General features: G+C 39.2%; 1 protein-coding gene across 2 annotated transcripts in view; it reads right to left on the bottom strand.

Moving 5' to 3' along the window:
• Positions 1-4,970: 4,970 nt before the first annotated feature.
• The window catches only part of LOC136862922 (Kruppel-like factor 3), a 53,709-nt gene continuing 31,630 nt past the window's right edge, over positions 4,971-27,049 (bottom strand). For both annotated transcript variants that reach the window (XM_067139205.2, XM_068225813.1), the window contains exon 2: positions 4,971-6,875. In XM_067139205.2, the coding sequence (XP_066995306.1) occupies positions 5,706-6,875 (1,170 nt within the window). In that variant the 3' untranslated portion in view covers positions 4,971-5,705. The remainder of the gene's footprint in view (positions 6,876-27,049) is intronic.

The following is a 27,049-nucleotide window of genomic DNA, read 5'->3' as shown; positions in this document are numbered from 1 at the left end:
TAAAACTGTTGGATATGCTCCTGCCATCTTTCTGCTTTGTCTTCTTTCCCTAGAAGTGGCTTTCCATCTGAGCTCTTAATATTCATGCACCTAGATTTCCTTTCTCCAAAGGTTTCCTTGATTTTCCTCTATGTAATATAATATTGATCTAGACTTTATGTAGTTACAACACCGATCTGTAATACTGTACTCTCACAATCCTCTAAGCACTGGTGGAAATTGTTCAGGGTTCACAAGTAGGCCTACATATTATGTTTGTAAACTATGCTTTATGAAATGAAACAACTGATTCCTTTGCTGAATATACTTGTAATTTGTGACACTTTACTTGTGATGTTTAACTTGTGAATATTTATTTGTGAAATAGAAATTACCTTGTAAACCGCATATTTGTAACTTATGAAGTACTAGTGAGTTTTATGAAACAAGGCATCCAATGATTCCAATGTGCAGCAACTAACGCAGTGCGTTCTGATTGGTTGATTTCCTATTTCGGCATAAACGTAAGCGCAACAGCTTGGATCTTGCTAACTTCTATGCTAATGTTTAACTGAACGTTTATTTTTGCGTTTATGTGATCTATTGTGATCGGTTCCATTATAACGTATAGCATCTAGTTTTTACGTTACGTTTAAGTTTCGTTGTGAATGGGACCTATACGGGCAAGTTCGCTACGGTATAGGGACTATCTCATAAAATACGTTTTATTTACACTTCCAAAAGCCATTCTATCCTCCCACTGGAATTCTGCTGCTCACGCGTTACACAGATATTCCTTTCGCCCGGTGATTATTAAACTGAATTCGCTATGGTCTACATTTTTTATAGTGGCCATTCACCTGATTAAACCGGGATCGACTTTGTCACACATTTGACTTTTTCGGGAGTCTGGAATGAATTGTTTGTCACCCTTGAGCGAACAAGTGAGGAAATACGTGGGTCAAATTTCACTTCCAGATGTTACCATCAAGTAAGTGGGTTCCAAAAAACCAAACCACCCCCATGGCGCAACAGCCCCGAAGGACCATGGCCTACCAAGCGACCGCTGCTCAGCCCGAAGGCCTAGAGATTACGAGGTGTCGTGTGGTCAGCACGACAGATCGTCTTGGCGATTATTCTTGGCTTTATAGACCGAGGCCGCTATCTCACCATCAGATAGCTCCTCAATTGTAATCACGTAGGCTGAGTGGACCTCGAACCAGACCCCAGATGCAGGTAAAAATCCCTGACCTGGCCTGGAATCGAACGCGCGGCCTCCGGGTAAGAGATAAGCACGCTACACCTACATCGAGGGGCCGGCAAGTGGGTTCCACAACTCCTAATGATAAATATTAATGTAACAGCAAATTCATCAGTGACAACAAGACTATGGGCAGGGACCTTACAACTTTCAATATAGACGTTAATGACTTGCTTTGTTTTGCCAGTAACAATTCTATCTCTGTTGCTTCGTACGTGTCGTTGTAGAATGATTTCGTAACTGAGCAGTCTTCTGTATATTTCATTAATGTTGCTTTGTATATTAACAGTACCATCCAGATGACATAAATAAATAAATAAATAAATAAATAAATAAATAAATAAATAAATAAATAAATAAAATTTCACAACTAGGCTTACTTCTTCCGCTTCTGACCGCAGGATGGTGTGCTTCCACGCCACATCATTCCTAGCTAACGACAAGTTCACAAAGTAGCGTTTCTTTGGTAGTGGTTTAACATCTACTTGTATATAGGCCTACTAGTTTTCATAGGCGGTGAGGTGGATATATGTAGCACAAGGAACATAGCACCCTAGTCTCAAGGTTCGGGCTAAGTATAAGCCTGCGTGATCAGAAATCACGGAAAACTACTTACGTGTATTGTATCCAAGTCAATGTGCATTTTTGTTTAATATTGTATGTTGTGAGTTGTGACGTGCATATAGGTACACGAAGTGAGATCTGTTCCATTCGTTGTAAGGTACTGACCATACTTACCTAATTGTATATGAATACTATATTTGAAACTTCATGGTGGAGACCATTAAAAATAATCATACAAATACTCTCCTTCTTCTGCTCTGCTGCAGTCGCGGCTACGAGTGGATGTGGTCCTGTTTCACTGCCGGATGCCCTTCTTGATTCCAATCCTATATGTAGGGATGTATTCACTGTAGCGTGCTTCTGTGGTGGTAGGTAGTGTGATGTGCCGTGTGTACATGAAGAGTTGTGAATTAAGACCAACACAAAAATGCATTCTCCGAGTCAGAGAAATTCACGAGAAATGGAATCTCGCACCCTACCGAAATTCGAACCCAGGCCCCTCTCAACTGAGGGTCTTGACGCTGACGATTCAGCCAAATAGTTAGACTATGAAGGTAATAATAATAATAATAATAATAATAATAATAATAATAATAATAATAATAATAATAATAATTTTATTAAAAAATTGGCCAACTGTAGACAGCTAGGAACCCAAGAATATGGTACAGTATTTTCCTTTTCATTGCAGAACATCTTCATACGTCGGATGATCGCCTGCCTCTATTCCTCCGATAACGCTCTCCGTAATTGACGTCGAATTTGCGAAAGCGAAAAGTCTGTAGAAGTGATCTATCACCTGAAGTCCACCCTGTTAGTTAAGATGTAATTTGTGATCTTCAGTCTTTGTAGATCCCATCGTATATCTTCCAGCCAACCGGTGCTATGTTTTAATTTGAAGACAATAATAATAATATCCAGCTCACAATAGAACCCATAGAAACGGAGGAAGATTAATTGGCTTCTGCGAGAATTTTGATTTAAAATTAATGTCAACTCATTTCTTGGTACTGTCACGAAAGAAAATGACTTTGAAATCGATGGCTTACTTCTAAAATCTCGTATGTCCCAATGCTCTTTCTACCCATTATATTCCTTAATACTGGTCACACCTCCCAGCCACATACGAATATTCAGTTCATGAGAATAATTTTCGTTGTGTTCATTTTCTTATGTGATGTGAAAAGGAAAATGGACGTTATCATACGTGTTGTAGGGATATTGTTCGCATGGCAAATGTACACATTACTACTGTATAATGTATTTAAGGTCCATTTTCCTTTACACCTTCGCATGGGAAAATGAACGCAAGGAAATTATTCTGATGGGCTGCATATCCATTTGTGGCCGGGAGGCGTGACCACTCTTAAGGAAAATATTCGATAGGAAGAGCATTGGGAGATACGAGGTTTTAAAAGTAAGCCGCCGATATAACAAAACGCATTATTTCGGAAAACTACAACAGCATTATAATACAGTAATAAGACCTGAAGCATTATACGTAATGCAAACCTTAATGAACAGCGGTAAATCACTCATAAAGTATATAGACAAGAAAGAAGGAAATATTTCATGGGAAATTTTTGGCCCAGTCTACACGGAGGGAGTATTGATGAAAAGGAAATCTCATGAAATTTATTGCCATATTGAAAAAAAAAAATCGCAGACACTATCAGGAAAAGGAGATTGAAATTCAATGGTCACATTCTCAGAATGAACAATGATAGACTGACCAAAAGAATTCTAAATCCTGCCTTCACACTGAAAGTCAAGAACAACTGGCTAAATGAAATAGAATCAGATCTTCAGGAAATCAACATCAACCAGGAAACTGTGAAGAACCGATCTGCTTTCAGAACATTGATTAATAATCATTGTTTCGCGGGTCCAAAAGCTAGAACTAATAAACCTGACAGAAGAACGTAAGAAGAAATTCAGTGAGAGGATGAAGAGATTTTGGGAAGAGGAAAAAGCAATTTCATCAGCTAAATAAGTTCAGCGTGCTCCTCATTTGGGCATAACCATGTGATAATAATAATAATAATAATAATAATAATAATAATAATAATAATAATAATAACAATTTGCCTAGATTCACCTCTTGTGAGGTAGAGTGTTTACAGTGAACTATACATTGTTTGGTGAATAACAAGTGATTTTATATATTTTATCTGAAATTCTCTGTCACATCCTTGAATTTGTCAATACGAAGGCCGCCGAAGTATAAACGATGCTGGTAAGGTCATTCGCTATGCAGCCGGTTCCGGGCGTAAAGAGTGTGAATTTGTCACACATAATGCCAATTGAAATATCAATTTCGGCATGCTTGTCATGCTGACAAGAAACAGCACCTTATGTTTCTGTGAAAAAGCATCGTGAAATTACATCATGTTTTATTTCCCTAGTAGTACTCTTCCGTGTCGCCTAGGCTATGTATGGCAGTTAATGATGAATACAGTATGTTGTGTATCCAACCAGGCTTCGATCTGAGGACTGAAATAATAATACTAATAATAACAATTATGATTACAATAATACTATGAATTTAACGTTATTGCTGATCTTATGAGATGCATTGTGCTTGAACTTTTCCATGAAATGTTGTTCAATAAAGTGCCAGTGATTTTACTGTTGTGTCTTTCCCTCTTAAACACTCTTGCACACATCTGCAATCCTGAATGTATGGGACGAAAGTTTGACCAACTACACTACAAAACCGGCCGATTCAAAACTGTGAACTCCTTGTTAACAAGATACACATAAGAGTACTAACAATTAATGCGGGAAAAGATGAAGACGAATAAGAAGAAAAATAAAACCTATTTCATGAACTACTAGTAGCTTTTAGGGAGACATGAAGGTCGAAATATTGTCTGCGGGGTATTATTTCCCTTGTCGAAGGATTAGCCAACGAGAGACTTTTGCAGTGAAATAATATGCTCATCACGAAATAATCTATAATGACCCTACAGAAACGAGTTCTGAAATATAGCACTTTCTCAATCTACCCGCTTGATCTGACCTGTAACAAAGCCAACAAATAGTGTATTTTGTTCTCTTGGGATCGATAGTTGATGGAGGGTAGTATCTGCAAGGGCATTTTTGTTATTTGCAGCTCCTGGCTCAGTGAAGGACTCGAAATGACTCCACCATAGATTCATTTGTAATTACTTTTATTTTACACATACTTTTTTAACATGTAACCGCACTCTATTTTGTTCATAACAGCATGTTCTTCTATTTATCACCTCCTCAGTGCTACACATTGCTACTTTTCATTTCATTTCTTATATACGGACGCACTGTCATCACCGTTACGTTTTTAAATACATTAGTTGGAACAATCTATTTTGATTTCATAATGAATTTACTTTATATGTATATATATACACAGAGTATTTACAATATATTTCATGGCACATCGTGGAAATATTACGACAACGAGAAAAATATACTCATCTGTGAATACTCGGTGAACATAGACGTATTGTCGACTACATGATACCTTACATCTAAGTACCTTTTTTTTAACATTTTGATAAATTCTGTTTTTCTAAATTTCCTAAATAACTTTATCTTACATTGTGATCATTGATTAAATGTCTATTCAAAGACATAATTTGAAATATTACTCTATAGAAATGGAATATAAATATTTTTGAACTTAAAATTGTTTGACTTTATAAAAGAACATCTATGTCCATGGCTGAACTTCAGCTAGAAGTGTATAAATACTTTCAGGATAACTACATTTCTGTAACAAGTCTGCTTAAATTCTGTTATTGTTCTACCCACTTATACTATGTACACAGCACTCGGAAACGCATAATCGTCGGAAAAATATATCTGGCCTCTTTGACTAGTTTGTCCTTAGAAGTTTATTGGAGAGCGTTGACGTTGACTACATGGTGAGATGCCGCTTCATGTGCAGGGAGAGATGGTCGGAACGTGAGAAAGCCCGCTCACAGAGGCGGCATTGGAACGGTCGATCGCCTGTGTGTTTGCGGTAGTGACGAGTGAGCTCATCCGAGCGAGCGAATTTCCAGCCACATCCCTTCCAGCTGCATTGGTATGGTTTTTCACCGGTGTGAGTTCTAAGGTGGGCTTTCAAGTGAGATGACTTGGTATATGTCTTCCCACAACCCGGATGAGAACACGTGTGCACAATGACTTTCCTCCTGCTCCAATTTCTCCTTCTTCGGGGTTTGGCTGGCTGCTCCGTAACGTTTGACGGTGGTGGCGGGGCTAGGGGAAGAGGATGACGGGGATGTGGATGTTGATGAGTGCCAAGAAAGACACCTGGAGGAGCCTGTAGGTGACCATTCAAATGTGGTGAGGACGGTGGGGTTAAAATCTTGAAATGTGTTACTTGAGGATGGTGATGGGGATGACGTGGATGATACAGGTCACCATATGTAGGTCCCGTTGAATGGTGGTAGAAACCGCCACAGTTTTCTGGGGTGGAAGGTGGGGATATTTGACCGAATGGGATGTGTCCTGGAGCAGAGGGAGCACCTGCACCTCCACCTCCTGTGGGAGCATACATCTGTTGTTGTTGACTTCCATACGGAGGAGGACAGAAATGTTGTAATGTCGTATGAGGAGGACCATTTGTAGATGAATACGGGTAACTCTGTTGTCGATGTAGAAATAATTGTTCTTGGCAGCTTTGAGGCATTTCAGTTTTTATCTTTCCAGCTGCAGGTGGAAAGTAAAGTGATGGTGCATCCTGTTTGGTAGTGCTGAGATCTTCTTCTCCTGAAGATGTTGGAAGATAAAAGCTATTTGGCGACACAACGGGAACTTGCTGGTCACCTGTTCCCGGTCTACAAGGATGTTCCACACCTCCACCATAGTAGCCTGGTTCCAGTGGAGAGCAAGATGCCGCGGGGAACACACAATCAGTCTCTAGCTTCCCCACTCCTGGTGGTGGGCCTGGGCCTTTACTGCTACTGTTATTGCTACTGCCATTGTAGCCACTTATACTGCCATCAGGGGCACAAGCACCATCCATATGAGCGTGAAGCGTAGCACCAACTCCAAGAATCACCGTCTCAATATCTTGCCACATCTGAAATCAAAAGGAGAGCAGTAGCATTAGAATCTGGGTTACCAACACCAGGTAATAGTCTTAGTTCTGCCTTCGCAACCTCTTACATTACAATTACTTAACAAACACGTGTGAAATGTACACACTGTTACATTCAAAATGCTTAAGAGACTTCCTAAGTTTTCGGGGAAATACACTCCCAAGTTAAGGAAAAATTTGTTTCTGGAATTATCTACTGTATTTATTGTTTGAAATGTGAAAATAAAGGGACTAAGGGATCTCCAAAAACAACAGATTTCATTTCAAAACTCGTCATCCCACTTGACGGATAGGCTTATTCAGAAAACACGTTACGGAGGTCGTCTCATAAGTCATGGCAACCGTGCTGTATCTTCCGAATACGTGAAATCACGGGAAACCCCGTGTGTACGTTAGAAGACCTGTGCCATTCTCCCATAGGGGGAGATAGAACAGTTGCCTCGCGGCGACATAGTGGAATAGCCCAATATATCATTGAAACACGCTTATTTATTTTAAAAAATACTTTTATCTTGACCGTATCCTACGCATGCGGACACAAAGACTGATAAATATATACCGGTACCGTTCGTACACAATAAAAACTAATTACTTTGCGTATTTTCACTTAGGTTAACATACAAATTATAAGGATCCACACTTCAGTTGTCTCCAGAGGAAGTTTTCTCCACCTTTGGGGTTCTTCTTTTAAGTAATATTTCTGAGAATTTTTCTTTGCTAGGGGCTTTACGTCGCACCGACACAGATAGGTCTTATGTCGACGATGGGATAGGAAAGACCTAGGAGTTGGAAGGAAGCGGCCGTGGCCTTAATTAAGGCACAGCCCCAGCACTTGCCTGGTGTGAAAATGGGAAACCACGGAAAACCATCTTCAGGGCTGCCGATAGTGCGATTCGAACCTACTATCTCCCGGATGCAAGCTCACAGCCGCGTGCCTCTACGCGCACGGCCAACTCGCCCGGTTTGTGAGAAATTATACGGGGTACTTTGTATATATATATATATATATGTCCGCCTCTGTGGTGTAGTGGTTAGCGTGATTAGCTGCCACCCCTGGAGGTCCGGGTTCGATTTCCGGCTCTGCCACGAAATTTGAAAAGTGGTACGAGGGCTGGAACGGGGTCCACTCAGCCTCGGGAGGTCAACTGAGTAGAGGTGGGTTCGATTCCCACCTCAGCCATCCTGGAAGTGGTTTTCCGTGGTTTACCACTTCTCCTCCAGGCAAATGCCGGGATGGTACCTAACTTAAGGCCACGGCCGCTTCCTTCCCTCTTCCTTGCCTGTCCCATCCAACCTTCCCATCCCTCCACTAGGCCCCTGTTCAGCATAGCAGGTGAGGCCGCCTGGGCGAGTTACTGGTCATTCTCCCTAGTTGTATCCCCCGACCCAAAGTCTCAATCTCCAGGACACTGCCCTTGAGGCGGTAGAGGCGGGATCCCTCGCTGAGTCCGAGGGAAAACCGACCCTGGAGGGTAAACAGATTACGAACGAACTTTGTATATATATATATATATATATATACCGGGTGGTACAGCTGCCCCTATTTTTCCCAAACATATGCAGCCAGCTAGGAATTAAATGTCTCTGAGTCCTATGTTGCGCAACATCTTACAGCAATTTTGTATTCAGTTATTCCGATATAGACTTCCCCGCACAATGCAAAAACGGTACAAGAGGCTGTAAGTGAGGCCCATCTCAGAAACACTGTACCATTTTATGTAGAGCGGAGTCCAATAGACCACTCATTTTTACGAAATGTTGCGGTACTGTACAAACCATAGCCACTCCTTTAGCAGCCGGTAGAGAAATTCGCACCTGATTGGTTGAAGAGGCCATTCTCTTTTGACAAAAATGTGTGTTCATGTTATCATAGAAAATGCGATAGGTTAGGACCAATTACAGATATGACAATTCACCGCAGTTTTGTATAGTCTCATCACATCGAAATTGAGAGACGCGTTTCTCACGGTATTTTATCATCTATGGCACTCAAACACCGTACAGCAGATGTGATAGCATACGCCATGTAATTACTAGCGTTAAAGCGTTCAATAAACTCACTGAACTGGACCATAAGGCTGCAACACATCAGTAACTTTACAAAGCGAAAACTTTCGCCCTCTCGTGAATACAGAGTTGTAAGAGACAGACGTTCATTCAAAAAGTAGCTGCGAGGAATTAGGCATTTTAGACGTACCTAGCTAAGCTACAAAGAGCATTGAGCGTTTGATATATTATTGAGTCATGCTTTTAAACTTTTTTCCTGCTCTCCTAGGCATGCTTTACGAAGATTTGACTTTCCTGAAACCTCAGATATTCTTCTAAGGAAGTTACAATAACTTAAACAGACACAATAATTATCGCCATGTAAGTACGGACAACGGACACATTAATTGTGAATACCACCGGAAATATAATGCTGGAATTATTTAACCAAGTCTTAGATACACACTCGTAGGGAATGGTTGCAACTCTCTGGGCTTAAGAGAGCCATAATTCTTTAGCACGCTGTGCTGTTTGCTGCAAGATAAACCTGTCTGCACATTCGCGTTCAGAGCTTGTAACATATAAGGTCAGTTTCGAAGATATAGTGTAGATTATTCCATTAGTACAGAGATATGATACCTATTTTTCGTTGTGTGGAGTGGCTACATTCTACTAATCGCAGCCAACATGTGATTCTTCCGACGGATTCGGAGACGAATTTAGAGTTCGAAACTAACTATGAGCTTTTCATTTTTATTTTTAGTCTCTTAAGGCATTCGTAGTAAAGGTTTAACTTATTGAGTTTTAATTTTCTTAAGTCTCAAAAGTCATTTTTCACCTTTACGGATACAGCGAATGAAGCGCACTGCATTTATTGTCAGCATTATTACAAACACATTCAACCAAACAACTGTGCACGTTCGATTCGAAGAACGACTGGACTTCATACATAGGGCATAGGAAATAGCACTTAGTAATCGTTGCAGCAAAGTGCAGGCAGTTTCCACCACATACGCTGCAGCAAGCAAGAATGACTCACCTCTACAGTACTCAGATATGCATTAACGAATGAGGTGGTCATTTTGAACATTTCCTTCATTAATCGAATGGCCATACATAAGCCCATTGCACCTCTGTTGGTAATAGCTTACTATACTGCAAATAGCTTTAAGGGCTACTTAGAAATGAACATAGCACATGCAACATGAGAACCGATCATGATTTAGATTTGTCTTCATCAACGCGACTCACACGAACATTTAAAACCGAAATAGAAAAATCACCGTATATCGCACTCAAACCTCTGACTAAGGAGCACAACTTTCCTCCTAAAATTTTGAGCACGCTCGGCTATCACGAGTTCTTGTTTTGCCGACGTTATATCAATACTACTTCTAGTCATTCAGCCATCATATTCTCTGTACATGAAGTTTCTATGATACAGAATTATCACAATTCTTTGCCATCATTCTGTATTTTATCGTTAATGCTTATTTCGTTGACACGGATAAACGAATTATAGAAAGCGTTGTAAGACTAGACATAGCTGTGGGTAGCCAAGGTCGATATTTTTAAAGTTAGGCTATAATCTGCGGGTTACATAAAACTGTGTGAATCGGGACAGCTGTACCACTCGGTATATGCAACAGCTTCACTCAGCATTTAGTAATGACCACACTACCTTATGTGGCCCTTCACAAAAGTTTTAATATATATATATATATATATATATAATTCATAATGCTCAAAGTTGTTTTTGTACTATTTAGGATACTCTAATGATATTTTTCGGTTTCCTTCTTCATGTACGGTATTTATTAACGATACATATGGATGGCTTATTTCTAAAACCTCGTATGTCTCAAAGTTCTTCCTATAGGCTACATTGTATTCCTTATGACAGGTCACACCTTCCAGCCACATGCGGATATGCAGCCAATCAGAACAATTTTCATTGCGTTCATTTTACTATGTTTATATGTAAAGGAAAATGAACCTTAAATACATTATACTGTCGGAGTGCGTAAATTCGCTTACAAAGAACATCCCTACAATGCGGTGTGTTGAGGTCTATTTTCCTTTACACATTAGACAATGAAAAAGAACACAACGAAAATTATTCTGATGGACTGCATATAAATGTGTTGCTGGGAGGCGTGACAAATCTTAAGGAATATAATGGGTAGGAAGAGCATTGGGCCATACGAGGTTTTAGAAGTAAGCCATCGATATGTGAACGTACACTCCCTCGCAGAATGCTGAACGTTTGCTCTTATTTTCCCTTGTTTGTACGTTAAGTCCACGTTAACGTAAACGTTCTTAAATATATACACTCAACTCATTATAATTTTTCAACCCTGTTTTCTTCTTACGCAATGCTAGGATTAAACAGCCTATCTGTTTATCACTATTTGAGTGGCTCATACGGTTGAGGCGCTGGCTTTTTGACCCCATTTTATCAGGTTCGATCGTGGCTCGTCCGGTGGTATTTGAAGGGGCACAAATACGTTAGCATCATGTCGGTAGATTTACTAGAACGTAAAGGAACTCCTGCTGGTCTAAATTCCGACACCTCGATATCTCCAAAAAAGTATTAGAGGGACGTAAAGCCAATAACAATATTATTGTTTATCATTTTTACCGTGTGGGAGGGGGGAGAACTGCCCCTCTAGGACCCTTCCCCCTTTTCTCTGCCTGTGAACTCTACTGAATGACACCGACAAATGGCGTCTGTCTATATTAGTGGCACACGAGAAAGTTCGTGTGTTAACAGCCGTGCTCCAAGATGAATGTAAATGAAGTTCAATAGCGGTAGAACGTGAAAATTGCAGAATCGCTTTACCGTATTAAACTGTTGCCTTCAAACGTGAACGTGAAAGAGCTGTTGACTATCGCGCAGCGGACGCTCATTGTGAGGTGTCAGAGGTCGTTGTCGGACAGTTCTTAATAAAAGACAGGCGTTGCACTTCGTAGGAATTATTCACACGTGTAGGTATTTCTGTGTCTTAAGTATTCCAAATTTTACGGCAGGACTTGCAGATACGCGAGATATGTTCAAGATGGTGGCCACATCAACAATCATGAAGGAAACGAAATGATGAACCGAATTATTACAACTGACGAAATCTAGAGTTCATTTTATGCATAACGAAACAGTGATTTCCCTCTATGTGTTACTCCCTGTCGTTAGGTCCTCTACTTGGACCCAACTTTGTGCTAGTGCTTGATAGGTGCATTCCAGTGGCCTTCAAACACATAGAGTGAATTGCCATTTAAATACCTTTATTAGAAGTTATAAAACAGTTGCTATGACGTACGAAATTATCCCTGTAGTAGTATATGTCAAGTATTCATTGAATATGTTGGGTTTAACCGTGCACCCTTTCAAGAGTTACAAAACCTTATGTACGAATACGTTTTGAACTCAACTCAGTTAAGTGAGCCGTGTAAGGCGTAATATCATTCCACAACGTCCGACTCGTTGGCTGAATGGTCAGCGTACTGGCCTTCGGTTCAGAGGGTCCCGGGTTCGATTCCCGGCCGGATCGGGGATTTTAACCTTAATTGGTTAATTCGAATGGCACGGGGGCTGGGTGTATGTGTTGTATTCACATCCTTTCATCCTCATCATGACGCGCAGGTCACCTACGGGTGTCAAATAGAATGACCTGCATGTGGCGAGCCGAACCCGTCCTGGGATATCCGGGCACTAAAAGCCATACGACATTTCATTCCACAACAAGCAATAAGATTATATATAGTCACTTCTGAGCCAAAACTGCGAATGTGACAACGCTCTTCCTATCCACTATTTCCCTTACAGCTGGCCACTCCTCCAAGCCACGTATTGATATGCAGTCCATCAGGACAATTTCCGTTTGAGTTCATTTTTCTAAGCTCTTGTTTAAAGAAAATGAACCTTAACTACATCGTACTGTAATAGTGGGTAAATGTGTAGTGCAAATATACATTCCTACAGTACGGTACAGTAATGGATAGGAAGAGCATTATCACATTCGCGGTTTTGGCACAGGAGCGACGATATAACGATATATTTTAACGAACAAGCAAATTATGCTCGACCATTGCAATCACATACGAATAGATAAGTTAATCCAACTCATTTACGGGATCTTACAAAAATCCTAGAATAGAAAACATAACATTTGCTAGGGCTGTTACTTGAAATGCATGAGAGCAAGCCCGTTGTACTATGTGACTGAAAATGTTGTGATCTTAAGTCTTGGGTTTAATGAAAACACAAACCATAGTTATATGATTTTGCATTTCAAAAATGTTACATATCGATGGCTAACTTCTAAAACCTCGTATCTCTCAACGCTCTTCCTACCCATTAGAGTGGTCACGCCTCCCAGCCAAATATGGATATGCAGCCAATCAGAACAATTTTCGTTATGTTCATTTTCCTATACATGATACTGTAGGAATGTGTAAATTCACCATGAAAACAATATCACTACAACACGGTATGATAAGGTCCATTTTCCTTTACACGTCGGCATAGGAAAATTAACACAACGAAAGTTATTCGTTTGGACTGCATATTCGTATGTGGCTGGGAGGCGTGACCAGTCTTAAGGAATAAAATGGGTAGGATGAGCATTGGGACATACGAGGTTTTAGAAGTAAGCATCGATTTAATTTTTCAGAAGTGCCATTTCAAAGTTTAAAACGCAATAGAGTCTTTCGTCTTCATGGTTAATTAACGGAGATTAACTTTTCCATTGAATATACTTATTCCGTACATATAAATGATACATATTCAGAAACAGTTTGTGTGTTTGGAAAACTATCCTAATTATTTTACATTAAGATATTATGAGGGAAAGCAGGTTACACTAAGAACTATTAATTCCATAGTCTTATAAAAGAAGTGAAACCAAGACTTCCCATGAGGGCAAAATCTTTCACAGTTCACCGTTACTTTTATTTTCCAAGCATCCAGCTTACACGAATACTACAAAAGGCTATATTACTCTCCAGCCCTTGACAATTTATTTCATTATTTTCTTTTTGTTTTCTATACCACAAAATATCTTGAGATGGCGAACGTCAAGAAACACTTCATCAGATATTGTAAGTCTGTCTGAAATTTAAAAAGAAGACTTGTTTAAGGTAAAGGTCATCAAACGTAAAAGCAAAGTGCAATATTCGTGTCAAAACATCGAAGACGAGCGCTGAGAGTTGAACACAAAATTTCAAACCACTATAAATAATTGAAATTACTTGTTTATGTCCTCTTTTATTGCAAATACTGTATTTGTAGTAATCGTAAAAACCTAACAGATGACAGTTCAACCTCATTTGTCGATTTTTATAGGGTTAATGGATATTTCTTTTGGATTTTTCACATGTTATTATTAGTATTGAAAGCATTTAGTGTTATGCATTCTTTATTACTAGGTATACTTGGCCGGTGTCATTATCTAATGCTTTTCATGTCAGTTTATTTCTCCAGTCAAACATTTCACCAATTCTATGATGGAGCATTGTCAACGACAATGATGGAAATTTACAATTTAAGACCACATTTCAATCCCAATATTTGAGATTCACCTAATACTGTAGAGTTATGATTTTGAAATAATACTAGTATTATTAAAAACCAGACCAATATATAGCCATTTTAAAAATGTAAGGCATTTTATATTAATGTTATTTGATTTACGTCCAACTAACTACTTGTACGGTTTTCGGAGACGCCAAGGAGCCGGAATTTTGTGCCGCGGGAGTTATTTCAAGTGCCGATAAATCTACCGACACGGGTGTGATGTATTTGAACACCTTCAAGTACCACCGGACTGAGCCAGAATAGAACTTGGGCTCAGAAAGCCACTTCCTAAATCGTGTGAGCTACTTATCCAGGCAGTAAGTTATTTTATGCTGTAGGTTGTTGCAAGTGAAAGAAGTGAAATTAGATGAGCTTCTCTTTGAGATTAAAACATGCTCTGCCGGCTTTCTTTTGATTTTTATATAAATTTCAAACCTTTGCTGAAATGGACAAAATTTCCTCGTCTTTTTCATGTTAACCATGAAGTCACTGAGCGAGACGTCGCAGTCAGCATTTCGTCGGCTTATTTCTAAAACCTCGTATGTTACAATGTTCTTCCTACCCATTATATTCCATAACACTGGTCACGCCTCTCAGCCACATACTTATATGCAATCCATCACAACATTTTTCGTAGTGTTCATTTTCCTGTGCAAGCGTGTAAAGGAAAATGGACCTTACCGTACACTATTATAGGGATGTTGTGTTCATGGAGAATTTAAGCACTCCTAAAGTTTAACGTATTTAAGGTACATTTTCCTCTACACTTAACCATAGCAAAATGAACACAACGGAAATTGTTGTGATAGACTGTACATCCATATGGTGGCTGGGAGGCGTGACTAGTCTTAAGGAAGAAAATGAATAGGAAGTGCATTGGGAGATACGAGGTTTTAGAAGTAAGCCATCAATTTTCAGCACTGTAGGCCTAATTCTAAATTTACTCTGCAGGAAGTGCTAAAAAATAATTTCTGTAGTATTGGACTTAGCCAAGAGATTCGTTGGTTGTCAAAGGTGCGTGACAGCAAGAAAATCATTACTTCGTTTTAGGGAAAGGAGTGTGTCAATGCAAAGTGTCAAATCATTGCCGAGAGAAAGAAGTACAATAGTCTCATAGAGGGTTAAAACAACAGTGAAATGTGAATACATCATGTCAGGAGCATAATAAGCAAATAAAAACTACTTATAACAATGATTGCACAAGTCTCCCAAGAGCTCCCACACCGCTTCAAAATAGATCCCAAATCGAGAATCTTTAACGACATCACCAGCTATTTATTTATTTATGTATTTATTTATTTATTTATTTATTTATTTATTTATTTATTTATTTATTTATTTATTTATTCATTTATTTATAGATGTAATTTGTTTGGGAAATTTTATAAAGTGTCATTTTATTGGGTGGTCTTCAACTTCTGTCTGGTGTTGTACAGGACCGATGAGGAATATATCGATGGCTTACTTCTAAAACCTCGTATCTCCCAATGCTCTTCCTATACATTATATTCCTTAACACAGGTCACGCCTCCTGCACACAACATCCCTACGATGTGGTATGATAAGGTCTATTTTCCTTTACACACTGGCAAAGGAAAATGAACACAACGAATATTATTCTGATGGACTGCATATAAATGTGTGGCAGGGTGACGTGACCAGTGTTAAGGAAAATAATGGGTAGGAAGTGCATTGGGATGTACGAGGTTTTAGAAGGGGTGAAGGTGACATGTGGAATGTCACATTTGGTATTACGGTACGTGACGTCGGGTCAAGTCCAGTTGTTTTTCCCTGGTTATCAAGGGCAGTCAATTTGGAAACGTTTGCAGCTGCCACATCCTAATATACGTGAACCGTGTGATAGTGTAAATAAACTGACACTACAAGTGATGGAGCCATATTGAGATTTCGTACGAAAACGTATGAATAGCCTATGTCACGATGTAAGGTCACACCTATTTTCTCTAAATATGCCCTTGATTTCAGTATATACGGGAATTGAGAAATTCTTCTTCCTTGTCAGGTACAGTCCCGAATTTTTTCTATTTCAGTATTTTCTTTTCTCAGATACTTCTTGAAAGACACGGTATTCTCTTTCATAAGAGAGAGTTAATTTCAGGTACTGTGTGTGGTATCTGCCACCTATGACCTACTGGTTTGACTGAAATGAAGGAAAGTATTGAAGTATTTCTGATGAGTCGTAGATTATTATCCAGGTCATTATGGTACACCAAGGAAACTCAGAATTATACTGGAAATGTGGGAGCTATCTGAAGTTATTACTGAGCTGAGGACATTTCCTAAAATGTCTACGTATTCCTATAACTGCTAAAAATGTCCGACTCCTTGGTTGTATTTCAGCGTAGTCGCCTTCGGTTCAGAGCCCCGGGTTCGATTCCCGGCCGGATAGGAGATTTAAACCTTAAATTATTAATTCCCCCACAACCCTGCAACTCATACACCACACGCAACATTATCCTCCACTACAGTAACACACGGTTTCCTATATACGGCAGATTCCGCCCACCCTCCCCGGAGGGTCTGCCTTACAATGGCTGCACCAGGCTGGAAATAGTCACACGAAATTATTACTACTGCTAAACATGCAGAGTAGAGAGCAGAGAGTAAAATTAGAATCACTATTAATACCTGTTTTGGCCGTTAGCACCTATTTTTGCGATAAATATACGAGTATATTTAAACGCCTGAACGCTATTCATTTATAATTATTTTAGTTTAGTTTACTTTTCGCTTCGATATATCTTGTTGGTCTGCAAAGAGTAAACACCCAACATATCACGCAAGATTTATAAGCAACCTGACTGAAATGGGGCATAAATTTACCCCAGAAAACTTTGAAGACCAATGAGCTGTTTCAGTGGAAAATGAGTTCAATAATAAAATGACACTTTCAAAAAAAAAACCGTGTTTAAGTTTGTTCAGGAGATAATTTAAAATGTAAATATCGATGTCTTACTTCTAAAACCTCGTATGTTCCAATGGTCTTCCTACCCATTATATTCCTTGAGACTGGTCATGCCTCCCAGCCACATATTTATATGCAGTCCATCAGAATAATTTCCGTTGCGTTCATTTTTCTGTGTTAACGTGTCAAGGGTTTACACGTTAGCATAGGAAAATGAACACAACGAGAATTGTTCTGATTGGCTGTATATCCATATGTGGCTGGGAGGCGTGACCAATCTTAAGGAATATAATGGGTAGGGAGAGCATTGGGGAATACGAGGCATTAGAAGTAAGCCATCGATATTTCCATAGTTTATACCTAACAGCTAAACTCAGAGATTTGGATTTGAATATTTTTGACAATTATGTCAAATTATAACCCAAAAATAATTAAAACTGTGTCGCAATGAGCATTTTCAATGCAAAATATAAAAAATGAATATTATATTCTAAGAACTTTGCGAAAAATGTACTTATCGACTTCAGATTTTGTGTGGAGCTCTATCTTATTAACATATGCATGTGTTTTAAATTCGGTTGTCATAAGTGTTAAACTATAGAAGTTCCAAATTTCCGTCTTGACTCCCCTTAAGAACTGACAACTCTGTACCCAGTCCATGTATACAGTAGTCATAGACTACTTCCCAAATTGCTTGAGCTACACAGGGCCAGCGTTGCTGGCGGGCGATTGCCGGGCCCACTCCAACTTTCTGGCGGCGTGCTGACTCGCAAACACACAGTGGCTTGCCCCAGCTAGCTCGCTCATCGCTTACCGGGAACATTCGTTCCTCTTCCTTCCTAGTCCTAACCGTTTGCGGTGACGTACACCAGACTAAGGTATTCCAGTCTAGAGGTACAATAATAATAATAGTCAGGCTGTGTGGCACAGACGGTAGAGCGCTGTCTTTCTAAGTCTAAAATGACGGGTTCGATCCTGGCTCAATCCGATGGTATTAGAAGGTTTCAATTTACGCCACCCTCGTGTCGGTAGATTTACCGACGCGTAGAAAATCTTCTGGATAAAATTTCCGCCACCTTGGCGTCACCAAAGATCGTAAAATAGTTCATGAAAGTAGGACAACCAATAACATTAAATAATAACCAAATGATATGTTCATTATGTTCATATAAACATTCTTCAGCTTATTCCAGCTGGAGTCACACAGGTACATTTTGATTTTGGCCGGGAGTGGTGGGGGGGGGGGGGGGCTAAGACCTGTCCTACTTGACGCCACATCATTTTTCAGATGGAAATTTCTATCCAGGTTCGAACGGGATTCAAATCTCAGCCTTCCGGGTGGGAAGCCAGCAGCTAAAAACTTATTTAATCACGCCCGCCGGTTATTATAAAAAGTATTACCGGTATTGTTATTATTATTATTATTATTATTATTATTATTATTACATCACTCCTCCCACCTGCTGAAGGGTTCATCGGTGCGTGAACTGTATCGCACGTCTGGATTTGGCCCTGTTTTATGGCCTGCCACCTCTTCCCTCGGGAATTAACCTGGTAATCATTGTTGGTGTAACCTGAGTGAACCTTAGGATCATGTGTCACTCCAGATGTTGGAATCTCGTTTCTTAAATGCTTCGACTGCCTAGTCCCATCCTTCTGGGTGAACCGATCGGGTGTATCTTTGAAGTAGTCATTCCTTATTACAATTGCTGGATTTTGTATAGATTAAGTATATAATTCTCTAACGTCAGGCGGTAAAAAGGAACTTTCAGATTTAATACATGTATATACAAAAAGAGGAGTTGCCTAGCTGAGGTAGTAAAGGCGTGTTTGGTTCACCCGGAAGGAAGTGAATTGGATTACCTATGAGGAATTCGAAGGATTTAGAAAAGCGATTTCCACTTAAGGAGGAGCATATGGAACTGAGGTTCCATCAGCTGAGAGAAAATATTAGTATCCGGTTAAATAACGAGAGGTGGGGGTAAGTTTTGACCAGGATAACATTCTACCCGATCTAGCGCCGAGGTTTCCACTCATCCAAGGGCATTACTGGTCTGCAAAGAAACGGCCTTACTTTACTCTCCTTTGCATTGCTTTGCTATTCTGCAAGGAGGGAGGCGTGTTTTGAAAATAAGATGGATTGTTGTAAATACAAAACATACTCAGCAAATTTACGGCAATTCAGTTTGTTTCTAAGTCCACAGATCTTTTTCCCTTGTATTATGCACATCTAGCCTCAAACTACTTAATTCCGCGGCGATCATTAATTACTCTGACGGAAACTAACTACTGCAAGTACGAAGATCAAATTATTTCACTCGAATTGTAGCCATAGCTATTCCTAGTCGGTAATTATAGAATGAGTGTTTCAGAATGTATAGAAATTTCGTCATATGTTTTAGTGCGACTTACTGCACAATGCTGTGTTATTTGATACAGACAGTCAGCTGCAGTCTGTAGGAAGATTCGTCAGCTATTTGTTTTACATCGGTCTTATGGTGATGATGGGACAGGACAGGGCTAGGACTGGTGAGGAAGCGCTCGTGGTCTTAATTAATGTACAATACCAGCGTTTGTCTGGCGTGAAAATGGGAAATCACAGGAAACCATCTTCAGGGCTGCCGACAGTGGGGTTTTTAATCCACCATCTCCAGAATTTAAACTCATAGCTCCTTGAGCCAAACCGCGTGGCCAACTTTCTCTGTTATGGAGGAAGATATCTGGACACTAAATCACGAAGTCTTCATTCACTGTTCTGTATTCTTACAGTTGACACAGACGTTACCGTACTTTTTATATATTCACATGTAGGCTAAACCAAAATAAGCTTTTTATGCCGTACATTCTGCGTATTTCGTTATGTTCAAAATAGAATAATATACAGAAGTTTGAGCACTCAGATATTATCGAAGATAACTTGATTAGATATGTGTCTGCTGTAGTCTACGGATACCACTGAATGTGAAGAGAGCAGGGACACAAACGTATTCCTACAATAAAAAATAAATGAGTTTTTCTCATAGAATGCTGTGCTTATTAACGTGAAACTTTATTTCACGCTGAATGGTTCAAGAGAATTTAATTCTGGAATATAATAATCATCGTGAACATTTACGCTAGCAGTTTCTTTGAAAGCTGCACGTCCATTGCTGACATTGTGCCCCTTTATGCAGTACGCATATTACATACTGGGTCCTTTAAAGTTGATTAAGTTAATTATCTAAGTATATTAATGAAAATACTACACAGCTGAACAAGAAAAGTTAGCTTATTATGGCTTATTACAATAGCCTTTCTTGAAAGAGCAAGAACAAGAGTCCTAAACCTGTAGTAGCTTGTGAGAAAAATATTCTAATGCACTCTTTTTTCCTACTTTACATCCTTTCGTAAGGAGACATTTGTTTCTCCTGTCATTATGAGCATTCAATAAAGTATAAGAAAATTTTAGTCGTCATGATCATCTTTGTAGACTAATATTAGTGTAGAAAGACCGGTCAAGAAATTTCGTTGGACTGGTTTAAAAATTTAGAAATGTGTTGTCCCAGCTATACGAATGCAATTATGAAGCTAGTAAATTGAAGGTTATCTTGGTCGCATAGGTTCTTTCTGCCTCACGACATCCGGTCCTGCCCCGAGGATTTCCGAAATCTGCAGCTCGTAAGTACTTTTACTTGTAAACACTTATTTCGATTTAATCTGTTCTGTTAACTATATACCATACTAGCAAGATACCTGCGCTTCGCAACAATTTTTAAATTAATGTTATTATTAAAAGATTTGCATTTTGGAGCGTCCACTGTCATCTGATTCTGTAAAATGCGCCCACAGTTCGTACGTCAACAGACGGTTTTGGGGAAATTATAATTTATTTTCTGATCGAAAGACACTCATTTGAATCCCTCATCGAAGAATATGAATATTTAAAACCCTATCTTATTTAACGCCTAGGATACAAAAGCGACCAAACCGTGAAATTTTGATTTTGTACGTTGGACAGTAATGGAGGAATGAACACGTTTTAAGGGGTGAATGTTTTTAAATATTTATTAACATCTAGGATATAGAAGACCACCCTTCATAAAAACATTAAGGTCGTGCCCGAAACGGTTTCGGAAGGATGAATATTGTATTTTTGAGGGTCAACCAACATCTAAACACCATAGGAAAGAAATAATATGAAGTATACGATATTTTACACCTAGAACATAAAATAAGACACTTCTCGTAACATTACAACTTTGTACTTAAAACGGTTTTGGAGGGATGCATAATTTCGTTCACAGAGCTAACCTCGTTTAAAACTTTAGGGGTGGAACGATAAAAAAATATTTCCTATTTCACACCTAGGATTTAAAATATATAGGCCTAGCGCTGTTTGGAATTTTGTCTTCGTACTTTAAACCGTTTTGGACGAAGGAATGAATATATTTGTTTTCGTATTTTAACCCCCATTTAACTCCATGGGTAAAATTTGTTTCAAACCTTCTGTTATTTAACACCTTGGATACCATTTGAAATTTTAACTTCGTAATTCAAACGATTTCATATAAATGCATATTTTTGACATCATTCCTTACCCTCCAGCCAAAACCCCTAAAGGGCGTATTGTTTTAAGTCCAGTTCTACCGAGCTCGATAGCTGCAGTCGCTGAAGTGCGGACAGTATCCAGTATTCGGGAGATTGTAGGTTCGAACCCCACTGTCGGCAACCCTGAAGTTGGTTTTCCGTGGTTTCCCATTTTCACACCAGGCAAATGCTGGGGCTGTACCTTAATTAAGGCCACGGCCGCTTCCTTCCCACTCCCACTCCTTTCCTGTCCCATCGTCGCAAGAAGACCTATCTGTGTCGGTGCGACTTAAAGCAACTAGCAAAAGAAGTCTAGTTCTTATTTGTTCCCTCATAAAAATGTTTTCAACTCCCTTTACACACCCCTTAAGTTAATTCACCCTCGCCCCAAAGGCGTGTTTCTTTATTTTTAAAGGAGATTCCAAATTCCAAATTTCACGTCCGTAACATCCTTCGTTTTTAAAAAATATAAATATACTCATACAAAGGAATCAACTCATTTTTTCAATTCAATTACCCCCCTCCCCCTCGCATAATTGTTTTATGTTAAAACAAAAGAACACACATTTCTTTATTTTTAAAGTAGACTCGAAATACCAGTTTTTACGTCTGTAACATCTTATGTTTTTCAGATATAAGTATCCTCAAGAAAATTCAACCATCTTTCTGTCCTTTTTACCCCTCCACCCCAAGTGTTTTTCCGTAAGTTTTTGAGATACACTGTAGATATTCTCACTGTAAAAATTCACCCCCCTTAACACTTCCCCTTAAGTAGAATTTCAGAAAACAAATTATGCGTGGTTTTTTTACTTTTAAAGGAGATTCTAAATACCAATTTTCTTGTCTGTAACATCTTTATTTTTTATGTATATAAGTATTCTCGTAAAAGAAATTCAGCACTTTCTTGACTTCTTTTCTCCCACCTCATCCCCTTAAATGGATTTTCCAAGCAAAAAGAATAAGTGTATCTTTATTTTAGGGAGATTGCAAATGCAGATTTTCATGTCTGTACCATCTTCAGTTTTTGAGATAGCATTGAAAATGAAAACCTACGACCTGTTTTCCAGTCATTGACCTGGTCAGGGATGTAATGAATAAATCATATATAGGCTATTAGTACGATGGGGTAGCCACTCTCAGAGTGTTTTATTAATGACTGATAGATGCTACGAAATGAGAATGGAGAGTGTTGCTGGAATGAAAGATGACAGGGAAAACCGGAGTTCCCGGAGAAAACCTGTCCCGCCTCCGCTTTGTCCAGCACAAATCTCACATTGAGTGACCTGAATTTGACCATGGTATACAGCGGTAAGAGGCCGACGCGCTGCCGTCTGAGCCACGCAGGCTCCCTGAGATAGCATTATCCTAATAAAAATAATTCAACCCCATTTTTCGGCTATTTTTAGCCCATATGTGATTTTTTCTAAAACAGGAAATACGTGTTACTTTATTTGAAAGACGTTAGAATACCGATTTTCATGTCTGTAATATGTAATATTTTTTTTAAATATACTGTAAATATGCTTATTTTAAAAATTCACACCCTTTTAACACTTCCCCTTAAGTGGAGTTTCAGAAAACAAATTATGCATGTCCTTTTACTTTTACAGGAGATTCCAAATACCAGTTTTAACGTCTGTAACATGTTACGTTTTTGAGGTACAGTATACTATAGATATGCTCATTTTAAAAATTCACTCCCTTTGTCACTCCTGCAGATTTTCCAAAAACAAAAAGAACGTGTTTCTTTATTTTTAAAGGAGATTCCTAATACTAATTTTCATGACTGTAACTTCTTTAGATTTTGAGATATATATGTATTCTCATAAAAGGTATTCAACACTTTATCATCATTTTTCACGCCCTTAAGAGGATTTACCGAAAACAAAAAAAAAATGCGTGTTTACATATTTTTAAAGGAGATTCCAAATACCAATATTCACGTATTTAAACCGTTAAATGTCTTAGATATTGAACACTCATTTAAAAAATTCACGCCCCATTTTCTCCCCCTTAGCGACAATATATTACAAAAATCCTCCCTTAGTGAGTACGAGAGACATCCCATTTTGTCCTTGAACGTTTGATCCCACTTCACCTGAATGTTCTTTAATAAAGACACATTAAATTCATCGAAATAATAAGTGTTTCGATTACCTCAACATTGTCAATATTCACTTTCATAGTACTACTTTAAAGATTCACTCTAATAGTACTCAGACGATTCCTTCCGTTACTATGAAAGTATGCCTTGTAGGTGTCCAGCATTTGAGTACAGTATTTTGCTAATATCAATATTGCCAATATCCAGTACTAGCAAGGTACCCGTACCTCGCTACGCTTTCAAATGGGAGTTTTTTCAAAGTTTTACATTTTGGAGAGTCTACTGTCAGCTGAGCCTGTAAAATACGTTCTCAGTTCGTACGTCAAACGATTTGGGAGGAATAATTATTTATTTTATAATTTACCACTCACTTGAACCCCGTACGGAATAATTTGAATGTATTAAACCATATCTGATTAACATCTAGGATATCGATGGCTTACTTCTAAAACCTCGTATCTCCCAACGCACTTCCTATCCATTTTCTTCCTTAAGACTGGTGACGCCTGCCAGCCACATATGGATGTACAGTACATCAGATCAATTTTCGCTTGGTTCATTTTCCTATGGTAGTGTGTAAAGGAAAATGAACCTTAAATACATTGAAATGTAGGAGTGCTTAAATTCGCCATGAAAACAACATCCCTACAATACAGTGTGGTAAGGTCCATTTTCCTTTACACTTTAGCATAGGAAAATGAACACTACGAAAAAGTTTCTGATGGATTGCATATAAATATGTGGCTGGGAGGCGTGACCAATCTTAAGAAATATAATGGGTAGGAAAAACATTGTAACATACGAGGTTTTAGAAGTAAGGCGACGATATCGTCGGCTTACATCTACAGCCTCGTATGAAACCTCGTATGTTACAATGTTCTTCCTACCCATTATGTTCCTTAAGACCGGTAACGCCTCCCAGCCACATATTTATATGCAATCCATCAGAACCATTTTCGTAGTGCTTATTTTCCTGTGCAGACGTGTAAAGGAAAATGGACCTTATCATACCGTATTGTAGGGATGTTGTTTTCATGGCGAATTTAAGCATTCCTACAGTTTAATGTATTTAAGGTTCATTTTTCTTTACACGTTAGCATAGGAAAATGAGCACAACGAAAATTGTTCTGGTGGACTGTACATCCATATGTGGCTGGGAGGCGTGACCAGTCTTAAGAAAGAAAATGGATAGGAAGTGTATTGGAAGATACGATGTTTTAGAAGTAAGCCATCGATATATTAAGGCCGTACTCAACCTTATATTAATCTGAAATACCAAGTTTCATTAATATCCACCCATTCGCCTTCCCGTAGCAGACATAGACAAACATTAAACTGAACTCGACATAGGTCATATTAATACCATCGGTATTCTGGAACCGACTGGAATGTCACATTTAAAGGAATGGTATCATATGAAATGGTCGATAAAACGAAAAATGGCAGAGTTTCTCAATTTTCCCGAACAGTGCTATGGAATGACCAGGCCACGGACAGCACTGACCGTTGCTCCGCCATTTTCTGTTAAGTTTGCACTCTACCCATTGCTATCAGCGCCTCGTAGCAAGGATCGAATAGCCGGAAGACTACGATGATCCAGAGTGTGATGTACTAGTAGTTACCAAAATATATATGAACCAGAGGAATAGCATGCTGAAAAAGAAGTTCTCTAACTTCCCAGCTACTATTTTTTTTCGCACCAATGTTCAGTCAGGCTGTTCTAGTGGGCACGCAGCAGTAACGCCATCTATCCGAGATGACTGGTAGCAGAAGAGACAAAGCACATCATAGCAAACAATAGACAATGTAATGTTACTGTTAATCAGTTTTATGGGCTTTCGATATTGTAGGTTTTCTTCCGACTCGGTGATGTTAGGGAATCCTTTCATGTCGTTCCTTCACGATCTTTTCCAAGTTTGTTAGTGGCCTTTAACATTTTCCTGATGACTCGCTTTATCACCTTAGGATAATGACGACAGAAACTACCACCATAGTCAGATAACACGATTGAACCATATTTCCACATCGACAATGCGGGGCGTCACATGTAGCAAGCACCAAGAGTCTAAATAATGAATATCTCTGTTATCAGTCCGGCCCGGCGGTGTAGGGGGCAACGCGTCCGCCTGTTACCCGGCGGCACCGGGTTGGATTCTCGGTCTGATCAGGGGATTTTAATTGTAATGATTAATATCCCTGGCGTGGGAACTGGGTGTTAGTGACGTCCTTAATCTTCCTTTCCTCACACACAATATTCCACACTACCGCCATTCCAATTACACGCAGGTTCATACAATATGGTGCCAGTAGGGGCAAAAGATCCACATGGGTCACGCCCCGAACAAATAACATTAAAAATATCTCTGTTATCATAGCCAGTACTGTAAAACTGTATAAGACTTACAGTAAAAGATCGGAAAATGTATCATATCGATGGCTTACTTCTAAAACCTCGTATGTCCCAATGCTTTTTCTACCCATTATATTCCATAAGATTGGTCACGCCTCCCAGCCTCATACGAATATGCAGTCCATCAGAATAATTTTCACCGGGCGAGTTGGCCGTGCGCGTAGAGGCACGCGGCTGTGAGCTTGCATCCGGGAGATAGTAGGTTCGAATCCCACTATTGGCAGCCCTGAAAATGGTTTTCCGTGGTTTCCCATTTTCACACCAGGCAAATGCTGGGGCTGTACCTTAATTAAGGCCACGGCCGCTTCCTTCCAACTCCTAGACCTTCCCTATCCCATCGTCGCCATAAGACCTATCTGTGTCGGTGCGACGTAAAGCCCCTAGAAAAAGAAAAAAAAAAGAATAATTTTCGTTGTGTTAATTTTCCTTTAAGGGATATCGGAGACTTCAGAAATTCAAGTCTTCGTAACGGATGCCTATCTGAGAAAGAAATGAAACCAAACGAGACTTGAGTGAAGCAGGGTTTGAACCCTCACTGCTCGAATAGCCAGGTAAATCTATGGTGTATAATTCCCCACAGCTCCTTCAGGCT

Source organism: Anabrus simplex, chromosome 2 (genome assembly GCF_040414725.1).
Source record: "Anabrus simplex isolate iqAnaSimp1 chromosome 2, ASM4041472v1, whole genome shotgun sequence".
In the NCBI taxonomy this organism is placed as follows: domain Eukaryota; kingdom Metazoa; phylum Arthropoda; class Insecta; order Orthoptera; family Tettigoniidae; genus Anabrus; species Anabrus simplex.
The sequence above is the reverse complement of the archived record's forward strand: the minus strand, read 5'-3'. Positions and strand labels throughout refer to the sequence as shown.